This window comes from Culex quinquefasciatus, chromosome 2 (genome assembly GCF_015732765.1).
Source record: "Culex quinquefasciatus strain JHB chromosome 2, VPISU_Cqui_1.0_pri_paternal, whole genome shotgun sequence".
Classification (NCBI taxonomy): Eukaryota; Metazoa; Arthropoda; class Insecta; order Diptera; family Culicidae; genus Culex; species Culex quinquefasciatus.
The window spans coordinates 5,380,382-5,393,298 of NC_051862.1; the positions used below are offsets into that span (position 1 = coordinate 5,380,382).

At 34.7% G+C, this 12,917-nt stretch overlaps 1 protein-coding gene across 4 annotated transcripts in view; it reads right to left on the bottom strand.

The window, feature by feature from the left end:
- Window positions 1–11,541: 11,541 nt before the first annotated feature.
- The window catches only part of LOC6051685, a 505,391-nt gene continuing 504,015 nt past the window's right edge, over window positions 11,542–12,917 (bottom strand). For all 4 annotated transcript variants that reach the window (XM_038251263.1, XM_038251264.1, XM_038251265.1 and 1 more), the window contains one exon: window positions 11,542–12,872. In XM_038251263.1, coding sequence (XP_038107191.1) covers window positions 11,771–12,872 — 1,102 coding nt within the window. In that variant the 3' untranslated portion in view covers window positions 11,542–11,770. The remainder of the gene's footprint in view (window positions 12,873–12,917) is intronic.

The window sequence follows — 12,917 nt, forward strand, 5'->3', positions numbered from 1 at the left end:
TTTGATAGGTTTGCGATTTTTTCGCAAAATGAAGAGTACAATTAAAATACGTAAGGAATGGTTTAGAAACATACTGACCGTGGTAGAGAAGTGTTCAAAGTACCTCATGAAGAACTTTTCATAAATTTTTGAATGTTTATAAAGTTAGTTAACTATAGTTAAGAAAAAGTGGATGAAAGTCATTATTTTAAACTTCTCAAAGTGTCATGATTTTCTCAATGAACATGATTTTTAATCGGAAAACGGAATGCATTTTCGGATTCTTTGGAAAATTTTCCACTAGGAGAAGGTTAAATAAGTTTGTAAATAATAAATAATATGTGTTTTTGAAGCACAATTAAAAAAAATCTCCAAATTTATAGGCAAATTCAGTTGAACAAATTTCATGTAAAATGTGAAAACTTGTGATTCGTGCTTCGAATTCAGTTTAAAATGCGATATAAATCGATAATTTTATAAACAAAACTATTTTTAACAAATTTCAGGCAAAAATCCGACTTTTTAACAATTTTACCTAAAATTTATATGTATTTTGTTAAAAAGCTTATAAACTTAGTTAACTTAATATAAACATTGATTTTTTTTCTTACAAACTATATCAGCTACTTTAGTGATGGTACATTTAACGTACAAATAAAGTTTGAACATCTTAAATATGATTTTAACAAGAAAAACTATGACTATCAAAGTCACCCCGGAATTAAAACCAATAATTTTTAACGTAACTATTTTTCTAAACACTATTGAAAAAACTTTTTTTCCAAAATAGTGCATGGACTTTGTGTGGCCTACCCAAGTACATGTTTTAAAAATAATAATCTTGAGAAAAACCTTACCTGTTGGAAAATATTTTAAAAACAAATTGAAATCCTATCAAAGTCACCCCGGTTTACGGTATCAGAAAAAATTAAAAATGTTCGTGCCTTGTGGGAAATACTTTTTAATCAAATACTCTAAGTTTAGTCATGATTTATGCTCAAATTTGTATTTGGACAATTTATTAATTTATGTTCATGACGGAATTGTCAAGGTTCAACCATATCATTTTGAATTTTCAATGATTTCACTTAAAAATATATTTTTCGAAATAGTAGTAAGGTTTTAAGCATAAATATGTACGGGACCATCCATACACCACGTGGACACTTTTTGGAAATTTCCAAATTTCCAAAATTTGCGCTATTAAACTTATAGATATTTCCCAACTTTTTCATTAGTATTTTTTGGAAAATACTGCAATTTTCACAAATTGCCGTGTTTTTCGAGAATTCTCAAATTTTCAAAATATGTAGTATTTCTTTTAGTTTGATAAAATGCACATTTTGAAAATTTTAGTGTTAAAAAATACGGTAATTTGTGAAATTTTTAGTATTTCCCCAAAAAAATCTAAATGAAATAGTATCCAAATTTCAATTGGTTTGATACCTATACCCATATTGCAATTTTGAAAATTTGAGTATTTTGGAAAAATACGGTATTTTGTGAACAATTTTGAGTAAATATTTATGCTTTGAAATTTACTACATTTTCAAAAAGTATATTCATAATGAAAGCATTGAAAATTTAATATGATATGGCTGAATTAATCGATTTTAGATAGATTTAAAAAAGTGATAGAATTATAAAAAAAAACTTTTGTACAAACAAAAGATTTTGATTCGCCCGTTTGGAGGTTTCTAATTGAAATTATGAGGTTATTTTAAAGAAAGCGTAATTGTTTTTCATAATTCGGCTCGGAAGAATTTTATTGAATCTCAGATATGTACATAATTGAAAGTTTTCCAAGGTACATTTATACGAAACTTGATGGATATTTACATGAATCCATCGATTTTGAGCGAACCCTGTCGGAAAAGAACCCTTCATTCATGGTGCCAAATATTAGACTTGCTGAATTTTTTTATCTTAAGTTTTTTTTCTAGGAAACACACCGCGTAAATGTTCTGCTTTGCACGTGGTGTTTTCTAAAGGGTATTTTTGAACCCTGTGCATCATTTTTAAATTTTATTGATATTCTTAAATGTATTTGAAATTGGCAGTGCAATTGAGAGAAATTTATGTATGAGTTAAGTTATGTTCCAATAAAATTGATGATTGTCTTCAAAGCATTCAACGAATTCTGACATAAAGTTCATTCTCCATTACCATGTTGAAAACAAAATTTTGATAAAAAAAATATGGAATTCGTCCACAGGTATTTTCGAGCTTGTTTGCAGTCAAGTCGTCCAACAAAAAACTAAAAAACGTTTCAAATTCACAAAATTCGTTCGCGTCCACAATCTTTTACGAAGCGATGTTTTTTTTTGATTATTTTAATGCAAACTGATAAATCAATAAAATATGGATAACAAACAGAACGTTTCAGAAACAAATGTTTTCTATTATTCTACCAGATGGCGATGGAAAATCTTCTAAAACTGTGCTACCATCTATCAGAATTGCTGTAAAACAGTGACGATGAAACTGCGCATGCGCTCGATTTCATAGAAGCCATCTATGGGAAGGATAATGTTGTTATCCCATTTCCAGTGTTCGAACCTTCTACTTCTTTGTATCCTTGGACGGTTGGAGGCTCGGATAGCTTCCCATAATTTTTTATAGCAAAACACTGTTGAAAACTTCTAGTCAGTGTTGTTGAAAACTTTCAAGTTAACTTAAATGTGATGTCATCGGAATCCAAAAACCAGGCATATTTTTAGAAACAATTTTATTTACAAACGAATCGCAGCGTGTGTCCCATTCGGTTTGAAATTTACTTAAAACCTACGAATATTCATTTACTCTCACATGTTCAGTTTTGTGATCAGCTGCGACGACGTTACGAATACGCAACCAGTTTAACGGAAATGGCTCCGTCCACCAACGGAATAGGGAAATCAATTTGGAAAAGGGGATTATCTCGTTTGTGATTCTTTCTCTCTCGATTCTACAAGGTCTTTCTGGAAAGTTTCAATTAAAAACATCCATTCGGCAACTCACTTGCTTCAGTTTAGATTTTTCTTCTCTGTTTTTTTTTTATTTTACACTTTTATCATCGCCTAAAATTAAGACTTACGACACTGGGAGCCACTTCCCAGCCCGGCATCGCGCACATTATTTAAATTATTTTTCACTGTCTTACTTAGTTTAGAGTGGATTTCAATTTTGTTTTCGCTACTATTTACACCTTTAAGTTCCAATTTTTCCGAACCCTTAACATTCTAGTGTGAGAGGGAGGGAGAGAGAGAAAGAGCGGGCGCACGCGGGGTGAGTAGGAGAAAATCAATTTTTCTCGCTTGAACGCCAATTTGCAACGATTTTGACTCGTGGAAAGACGGGGAACAATGCTGACTAATTGCTCGGTTTGCGTGACTGGAAAGTGTGATTAGCTGTTGGTCGCTTCTTCAGACCAATTAGGTTGCATTTTTTTTTTGTTGTTTGCTGGAAAATCAGGGGGGGGGGGGGTTTATACAGATAACAGTAACAGCAAAACCTATAGTCACATTTAACAAACTGTTTGCTTTTGCTCGCTGCGCTTTTTTTTTACTTCTAAGCTGTCTGTAATTTTACAACAGATTTGAGTGAGAGCGGGAAAAGAAGGATCTTGGAACTGATTTACAAGCACGTTTGCGTTCCAAGAAAAAAAAGTTTGCTGAGCTTTTCTTTCAGTTTTGACTAGTTTTGTTGTGTTATACTATTTCTTCTTTTACTCTCTCCCTTTTTGCTAATGTTTGTTTTTTGTTTTCAGTCTAAATTGTGTTTCTCATACGTCGACTTATGCTAGAAAGGGGGGTTTTCACGGGAAGGTTTGGAGCATGCTGTATTACTTGAACTAGAACTTTTGTCCAATCTTTTCATATGTGAAAAGAAGCCATTTTGCATCATGAGTTTTTGAATACTTCATAAAATCAAGTGGATTACACGAAATGGGCATGTGAATATTAGAAAATCTGAGAAAGGCGATAAAAACATTCGAAAAATTAACTTGTGTGTGTGTGTGTATGTAGGGATGTTAATCGAAAAATTGTACTCGATTATCTCCGGATTGGCTGAACGGATTATGACCATGATTATTAACATGATGTTAAGTCAAGAACTTCATAAATATGCTAAAAATAACGGTTTAGACTAAAGTCCGGAAGATTGTTAAAGGATGCTTTTTGTAAGAAAACCGGTAATATTATATTTTTTAAGAGTAATTGAAAGACTTTTCCACAGAAACGAACAGATTCATAATCTGGCAACCCTATCAAAAGTTATGAGCACTTAAGTGTCAAATATGCACATGTTTTAAGTTGAGTCCCAGATATTAAGATGAAAATGATGTCCAGATCAAGCATGAACACATAGTTAGATGAGATGATGTACAATTCGGTTTTTATTAGTAAACAATCAATTAACAATTTCGTGTTTATTATAACCCAATAGAGTTTTGGCGTTCCTTTCAACTATGGTTTACACTATAATTCATTAGGATGTAATTGGATATTCTAACAATGGATTTGGCAAGAGAAGGAAAAATTTAAAAATTACCTTTAAGGTACAAAATAAGTAAAGATCCTCGAAATATGTATTTTTATTAATTCATGGTTTTTATATGTTTAAGAGGACTAAAAAACGCATCTTTTGCAAAAAAAAATCGAATGATTTGAGCATGAGCATGATTTCATTGAAAAAAAGTGTTTTTTTTTAATTATAGAATATTTTTAATTATATTTTTATGCAAAATAAATTTTGCAATCAAACTTGACTTCGACCTGTTTTTTTTCGATAATGTGCGCTATGTTTAAGTTAAATGCATTTCTAGGCCGACATATTCGAAAAATGTTCTGGTTTTGTAATTTAAGAATAATTTATAAATGAAAGCCACCAAACATATATATCAAACAGCTATCAAGTTTTCCTACATTTTTTAGGCTTAGTTGATCGACAAATCCTCTAAATGTTTAAAAAATCTATTTCAATGTCACCTTTCAAGTTCTCGTTTTCCAATTGACCATATCTCGGAACTTGTGGTTCGATTCCAATAGAAAAAACATATTTCGAAATTTTAGAATTTCTAAATTGTTCAAAAAAGCGATTGAAGCCCTTTCAAAAAGTAAATCTTGATTCATAATTTTGAAATTGTTGTTAAAGCATACAGTTAAAGAAATCAATCAATATTTTAGTTAAGTTGAGTTTTAAAAGCTTTTTTTCGTGAATTGTGCATTTATTAGGCAATTGCAAATTTTATTTCAAGTTTTTGTCCTTCCCTCCTCTTACAAAATTCATTTAAAAATCAGAAGACAAACACATAATTTTTTGCTGGAAATTATAATTCTCGCTGTACCACCGATTGTAAACAGTATAAAAAATTGCAAAATGCATATTTTTCTATTAAAATCTAAAAGGGCACTTTAAGACTTTCTGACAATTTTGAAATTGGAATTAAAATAGAAGTCTTCACAACTGAAGAAAATTTAAAATACATTTTCCTTCATCAAAAGTTATACTTTGCAGGTTTGGACTAGTTTAAAAATAGTTTTGGATTTTTTGTGAAATTTTAATGAGCAGTATCGCAAAAGGTTTTTTTTTCACGAGAAATTCAATTGCCATATAGAAATTTTATATTTTAAAATGGAGGATGTAAAATGCATTTGAAAACAATTTTTTAGTTCAAATGTTGATACCATTGCTTGTTATTCCAATTTTAGTTTTTTTTTTTTAAATTTAGTTTAATTCGACTAAAATGAAGTTGCATCCTAAGTTTCTAAGATAATCGAGTGGAGACAGTATTGAGCATTTAAGGACTAAATTTTAAGCGGTTTTAAGTTGCCAATGTTAATTTTGTTAACTCACTTTTGTAACAAGTATAAAAACTGAATATATTATTTAAAATAGTAAGCCTATATCGATAGGCGAAATGTCACATTCAGGGTTCCAATCGAACTGTCAAATCGGGGTTCTAAGCAAAAAAGGCAAAAAACGATATTTATAACAATCACAAGCATTGTGAAACTGTTGTTTATAATAATCTGCTAGTTAATGATATTTTTGTGCTTGTTCGGTACAAGAAACGTGTCAGCACCAATGAAAAACGACAAGTTTGTCAACCTTAAATTTGAATGACTTTGGGTGTTTGAAATTTCTCTCAGAACAATTAATTTCCCTTTATGGGTCCCTTATTTAAAACAGTTTTTTTCTTGACAAACAAAACCGTTTCAAGTAACACAGCACAATTCCACGTTTTGTTTGCAGGTGACTTTAAATTACCTTTTTACAGGCTACTATTTCTTCTTCTCCCAGCTAATTCTCCATAAGCTAATCTCTCCCGTTTCGTCCTCTGTCACTGCTCTCACACAACTTCCTGCTACCCACTTTTAGTTCAGTTCTCTTCTTGCACACTTTATTCTCTCTTTGCTCGTTCCGTTTCGCATTTTTCGTTAAATTCGCTCTTAACTACTGAGAATCACATTGTTATTTGACGATTCGAGAAAATCAAAACGAAAAATCGCTATTTGTTAGTTTATCTTCATTTCACAGAGTTGCATTTTTGTTATCCTGGTGAACAGTTCTGCAACTCGTTTTTTTTACGTCATTTACTTTTAAAACTGTACAGAGGATTTTTTTTTCTTTCGTTTTTTGAGGAATTCGGGAAAAGGATTACGTTTATTGGCTTTGAATTGTCTTGATTTTTTTTATTCATTTTTTCAGGGATTCTTCATCTGCGCATTGTTTGTTTGTTTTTTTTTTTTTGTCGGAATTCTGTATTTATGTACAACTATTTTTGTTTTTATTCTTTTGGGTAAATACGTACTAAAGTCATATTTTTAGTGAGGTGGAAGATTTTTTTTTCTCGTTCGAAGGGTGCTATGAGATTTAGTGTTTTGTTGGAGCAAAATATGTCGATTTTTTTTTCTTTCGTGAGTGTGGTTTGGAAGTAGTGGCGCTTGAATGGAAACTGTAATGAGAGCATTCTTAAGGCTAGTTTTTTTTTAATCCATCATACACTTGTGATTCATTGCATCGATTTTTGCGTCTTTTTTACAATGGTTTATTTTCCTTACAAACTACCTTTTTACTTCTAAAATACTCAAAACGTATATCAGTGTGAGTGTGATTGTGTGTTGACATCATTTGCTGCTATGGATTTATCCGAACATTTCCGCCTATTTACAGTGTTGAGTCAGCTTCTTTCTTCCTTAATCCTGACGTCCAATTAGCCTCAGTCCTATCTAAAAGTGTCCACCCCCGCGAGAAGCAGCACACAATTCTCGTCATCAAAACATCCAATTCGCTGCTGGCCGAAGCCCAATTACACGCGCCCTCGTTCGTTCGTAGCATTTTCGTAGCATTCTTCACAACCTTATTTTTTACTAGAGTTTCGAAATTTACACTTGATTTTTCCTAATTATCGCTCTTATATCAGCCTCAGCGCTGATTTATACACATTTTTTTCCGTCACGCCTTCAATTAGTCGCTTTCTCGAGTGGACTCTTGCGTTGAAAGGAGGAAAAACGGAGGAAGGAAATTTGGGGCTGAGTGGAAAACGAGACGCCATTGTCACCTGACCTGAACGACACTTTTCCCAGCTTTTCTCCCCACCACTCCCAAATCCTTCCATGAGAAAAAAAAACTCAACATTCAGAGAGGACCATTTTCCTTTCCATTCGATTTATTTTCTTCACGCCCCAGTAACAAATGACAGTCAGTTTTTCTTCACTTTTGCGCTTCGGACAGCACTTTTTCCTCCCCGAACCGCCCTCTTGAGCCGACTTTTGACCAGCTCAAATCAGAAAGAGACTGGGTGTAATTTAAAATAATATTCTATTCATGGAGGAAAACTTCATCATTCCATGAAGCGAGTCTGTCATTTTTGTTTGGTTTTTTTCCTCTTCACTCCTCTTGTGCTTGTCTTGCACTTTTAGCGACTGATTGTCTTAATTAAAATTAATTTCATCTCATTACGGTTACTTCATATTTATTCGTTTTTGGGATGGGGGAGGACAAAGTGATTGACGGTGGTTCAATTGTGGTGCATCTCAAATTTTAAAGGTTTATTTATTTTTTTTCCATTTTAAATATAAACAGATAAGAACAAAATTGCATGTAATTTATAACTAGTGATTCACTCATTTCAATTCAATTTAGTTTAAAAAAAAATTTGTTAAAATACAAAAAAAAAAGAATTTTTTTGTTAAAAATCCTCAAATGGAAGGAAATTATCCGGAAAACTCATTCATAAAAAAGAACACTGCTCGCAAATCTTGAAAGAAACAGCCCAACATTTTCGAAATGGAACATGCATTTTTATCAATCAAATCCTGTCATGAGACATTCCAGGAGGAAAAAAAATCAAAACTGTTCAATTTTCTTTTGCGAAAATATCGTACAATTGATCGAAAAGGTTCCAGCATTTTTTTCTTTTTATCTCAAAAAACTGCGAAAAAAATAAAAAATAAAAAAAAAGAAACCATTGCCCAGTGGTCCAGATTGCAAAATTAAGTGGAAAATTCCGAAAAATGATGAAGTTGATGTCTTGAGCCTTGAGAAGTGGCAACTTTTGGTTTGGTTGAAAATTAGGGTGGTTCACTTTCAGGGTGATTTTGAAAATTTAACTTGCCAATCCAAGCAACTTTGTCGAAGACACCAAAACCTGGCAATTCAGGGTTAAGTTTTTGAGAAAAGTGATATTAGAGACACTTTTAGAGCTCTAAAAATCATTTTTTTTTATTATTTTTGACAGGTCTATTTGGACTTTAGGGTGAAAAGTTACAGCCATTTTAAGGTAAAAAAGATGCAAATCAAAAACTCAAATTTCTTTAAAATGCGCAAGCCTATTTGTAAGCGCCAGGTTGCAGGAGATTCAGCACTACAAACGCGGAAAAAATCTCAGGGAAGTTTTTCTTTAAACACGAGATATCTTCATAAGAAAGTGTCTAAGAATTTTTTTTTGCGGTTTTGTTCATTGAAAATTTGAAAGAAAAAAACGCAGGAAATGCATTTAAAATCGATTTCAGTAATCGAAAGTTGCACCTGAATTTTTAGCCTTTTAAGGGTGGTTGACCAAAACATTAAATAAAATGTGTACCTGCCTTATTTACAAAAAAATATCATTTAATTATAATTATAAAAATATCATTTAATAATAATTATTTTTGACCATTTCAAATATGTGATTGGATTTTAATATTTCGAGATAATTTTGATTGAAAAGAGCAGTGTACAGCTATTTGAATTGCAAATTTGATTTTACATATAAAAATGATTTTCAAAATTTTGTTTGACAATATTTTTAGAATTGTTCCAAAAATGACCAAGTTCACAAAAATTTATTCCTCCGGTACCACATTTTTCACCATCATAGGATAGATGGACTCTATTTCAAAAGATGTCATTTTTAAGTCCTCTTAAACATAATGAAAAAGTGTCTAAATATGAATAAATCCTATTTTGGAAATTCTCCTTTAAGTAACATAAAGTCAAATAAAGAATTGAAGATTTTTTTCCGTGTACCTATTTTTTCTAACAAGTCCCAATCATAAACTACAACTTTGCTGAAGCCACTAAATCGATCAGAAAATCCTTACTTAAGATAAAAAAATTTGGAATGTTCACATGCACATTTTGTATGATCAGCCCGCAAAATTTCACGAAAAAATGATTTGAAATGGCTTCTTTTGACATATGGAATGCACGAACACAAATTCATTTGAATCAAAAATTCAAAGAATAGTCGATTCACATTTTTTTTTTGAAAATCACAAATGTAATTCATCATCAAAGAATAAATTTGGAATTTTGCTGTGTTTTTAAAAGTTTTTTGCCTTCCTCACCTTACTGAGGAAAGGCTATAAAATCACTCGAAAACTGAACTTCTCAATTAGACCTCCTAGACCCACCTTCATGTATACCTATCGACTCAGAATCGAATTCTGAGCAAATGTCTGTGTGTGTGTGTGTGTGTGTAGGGATGTGGGTCTGTGCACCAAAAATATGCACTCGATTATCTCAGCACTGGCTTAACCGATTTGGACCGTTTTGGTCTCATTCGATTCGTCTTGGGGTCCCATAAGTCCCTATTGAAAATTATGAAGTTTAGTAAAGTACTTCAAAAGTTATGCTAAAAAACGATTTTGACTAAAGTCCGGAAGATTGTAAAAGGGTGGTTTTGTAAGAAACCCCAGCATGTTATACATTTTTAGAAAGGTATTTAAAAGACCTTTCCAACGCGACCAATACATTGAAGATCTGACAACCCTATCAAAAGTTATTAGCAATTAAGTGTTATTTATGCACTTTTTGGAAGCCGGATCTCAGATATCACGATGAAAACGTTGTCCGGATCTATTATGCAACCCGTCGTTGAACAGGTAATCAAAAGACCTTTCCAACGCGTCCAAAACATTGAAGATCTGACAACCCTATCAAAAGTTATAAGCACTTAAGAGTTATTTATACACTTTTTGGAGGCTAGTTCTCAGATATTTAGATGAAAACGTATTCCAAATATATCATGCGACCTATCTTTGGATAGGTAATTTAAAGACCTTCCCACGAGCGTGTCTATTTTGGATAGCATTACCCTTTGAATGAGAGGAAGGCACCAACCACCTAAGGGTGGATTAAGTAATGTTTTTTTTTTGAAAAAGCACAATTTAAAAAACATGGCAAAACTGACCAAAAGAATAAAAACAAATCAAATAGTGTTTTTATTTAAATCAATTATTAGTGTCAACACGTTTTTTTAAAACAAAACTAACAATCTGCATTTTTTTTCGGTGTAGTCCCCAACTTTTACACAAAATCGATCAAAAAATAAAAAAAGTATAAGGATTTTTGAATTTTTACATAGCATATTGTAAGGAAAGCTGCCAAATTTGTATGTCAAATGATATGGATAATCTGATAATGCAAAATGGCTTCTTAGGGAATCCAGAAGGTATTCAAAATGCTTAAGCCAAATTAAATTAAAAAATGCAAAAAAATCGGAAGGCAAAAATCAAAGAGAATTGCTTAAATGAGATTTGTAGTATTTTTGTAAGTTTTTTTTTTTAATTTTTCTTACTCTTGTTAATGTTTTAGTTAAAAAAAATAATTGTTCCAAAATGGAGTATGATGCAACACACGGCTGAAAGGAATTCCAAAACTCTGTTATGAACTGTAAAAGAACTTATTGTATCTTGATTATTCACCAATAAAACCGAATTGAATTGAATTGAGATTTGTAGTAAACATACAAATTTTATTATTTGAACAAAATTACAAACATATTTTTTAAATTGAAATGTATTATCACAACTTCAATAATATTTCAAAATTAATCTTTTGGCAGATCTTTCAGAATTACACCACAAAAAACCATCGTCGACACTTTTCTCACCCACCCAAAACCCCACTCTTAGACCGTTCATCATTTCGCTGTCTTTCCTCCGCCAATCCTCCACAATACCCACCCCAAGAACCAAATCCATTTTAATTGGTTCAATCACTTGTTTTTCGTCTATAGCTGCGAGCAATGTATCCCTCGTTCCGTCTCGTCCACCTCCGCCCAAGGATCATTAAGCTATAAGTCATTTTTGGTTTTTTTCTTTGTTTGTTTCGAAATTGGTTTCTTCCCCTAATTATTGGATTTCATGCTTCCTACGTACACTTAATATCACCAGAATTGTCGTCGTTCACAGGTCGTCGCCGCCACCACCACCTTCACATAGATAGATAGAGGGAGGAAGGAGGGGGCCTAGCGATTGAACGCAAAGTAGTAGAAATCCTGGGACTTCGGCATGGGCTACACCGAAGTCTCCAGCTCCTGTCAACAGAAGCTGTCCTTGGTGGGATCCAGGTAGATCGGCGTCAGCGCGTGACTGCTGGCCATGTGGTGATGGGGGGCCACGTGCGGGTACGACCCGTGGTGCGGGTAGTGTCCGTTCGCTTCCAGGTGGTGACTGCTCTGCAGGTGCTGGTGCTTCTTCTCGACCCGTTTCCGCCGGGCACAAGCCGTGAGACCGGCGGCCAACGAGAGGAACAGGGTGAGCGTTGCGGCGGCGATTCCCACGTGCAGTGGGGACAGTGGGAGTCGGATGTTGCATTCGGTTGGGCTTTCGTCCTGGCCGGAGGGACAGTGGACCTTGCCGTCGCACCAGAGTTCCGCCGGGATGCAGGCTTGCAGTTCCTGGCATTTGTACGGGCAGTCGTTGCCCGGGTAGATCTCCATCCACGAGAACTTGTACTCGTTGCCTTCGATGTCGCGCGGTTTTCGGGAGCTTTTGAACTCGATGATGAGGTTCTTGGAGATTTCCAGGGCGCTGAACTCGTACGCGTTGTCCCACCCGTCGGAGAAGGCGACCACGTCGGGTCCGGAGGGGCAGAGATCGCGGGAGTTTTTCGGATTGTTCGTTGAGTAGACGGTGATCCTCGCATCGGTTGGGCATGGTGGAGCGGAGTGTAGCAGTGGAGGCATCCAGAAGCCCTTCATCTTGAGGACCAAGTAGCTGCCTTCGGTCTCCGGCTCGAGCAGCCACGGCTGGATCAACGCCGGACACGGCGTCGGCTTGAGGAACGCATCGCCGCTGCGACCTCGCAGCCTCCGATCGCTCCAATCCGTCTCGCAACCGTCCTTCTCAAACTCGTACCTCCCCTCGAAGTAAAAGTCCCGGAAGTCCTGATCAACCTCCATCTGCATGGCGGTGAATCTAACCTCAACGATGCTGGCCGCCAGCGGAGCCAAGTTGATCGAGGCCGACACGTCCGAGCAGAGACAGTCCCGCGGCAGCGGTGGAATATCCGTCCAGGGAACCTCGCTGATCCTGAGATCGGAGATCGGCCCACTGTGGTGGTTGCAGTGCCACCGCCCCGATCGATTCTGCATGTTCTGACAGGATCGACCTCCGAAGCGGGCTCGCGTGATTGAGAGTCTGCAGAAAAAACGACATGATCAGTTACTTGATCGAGGATCAGTC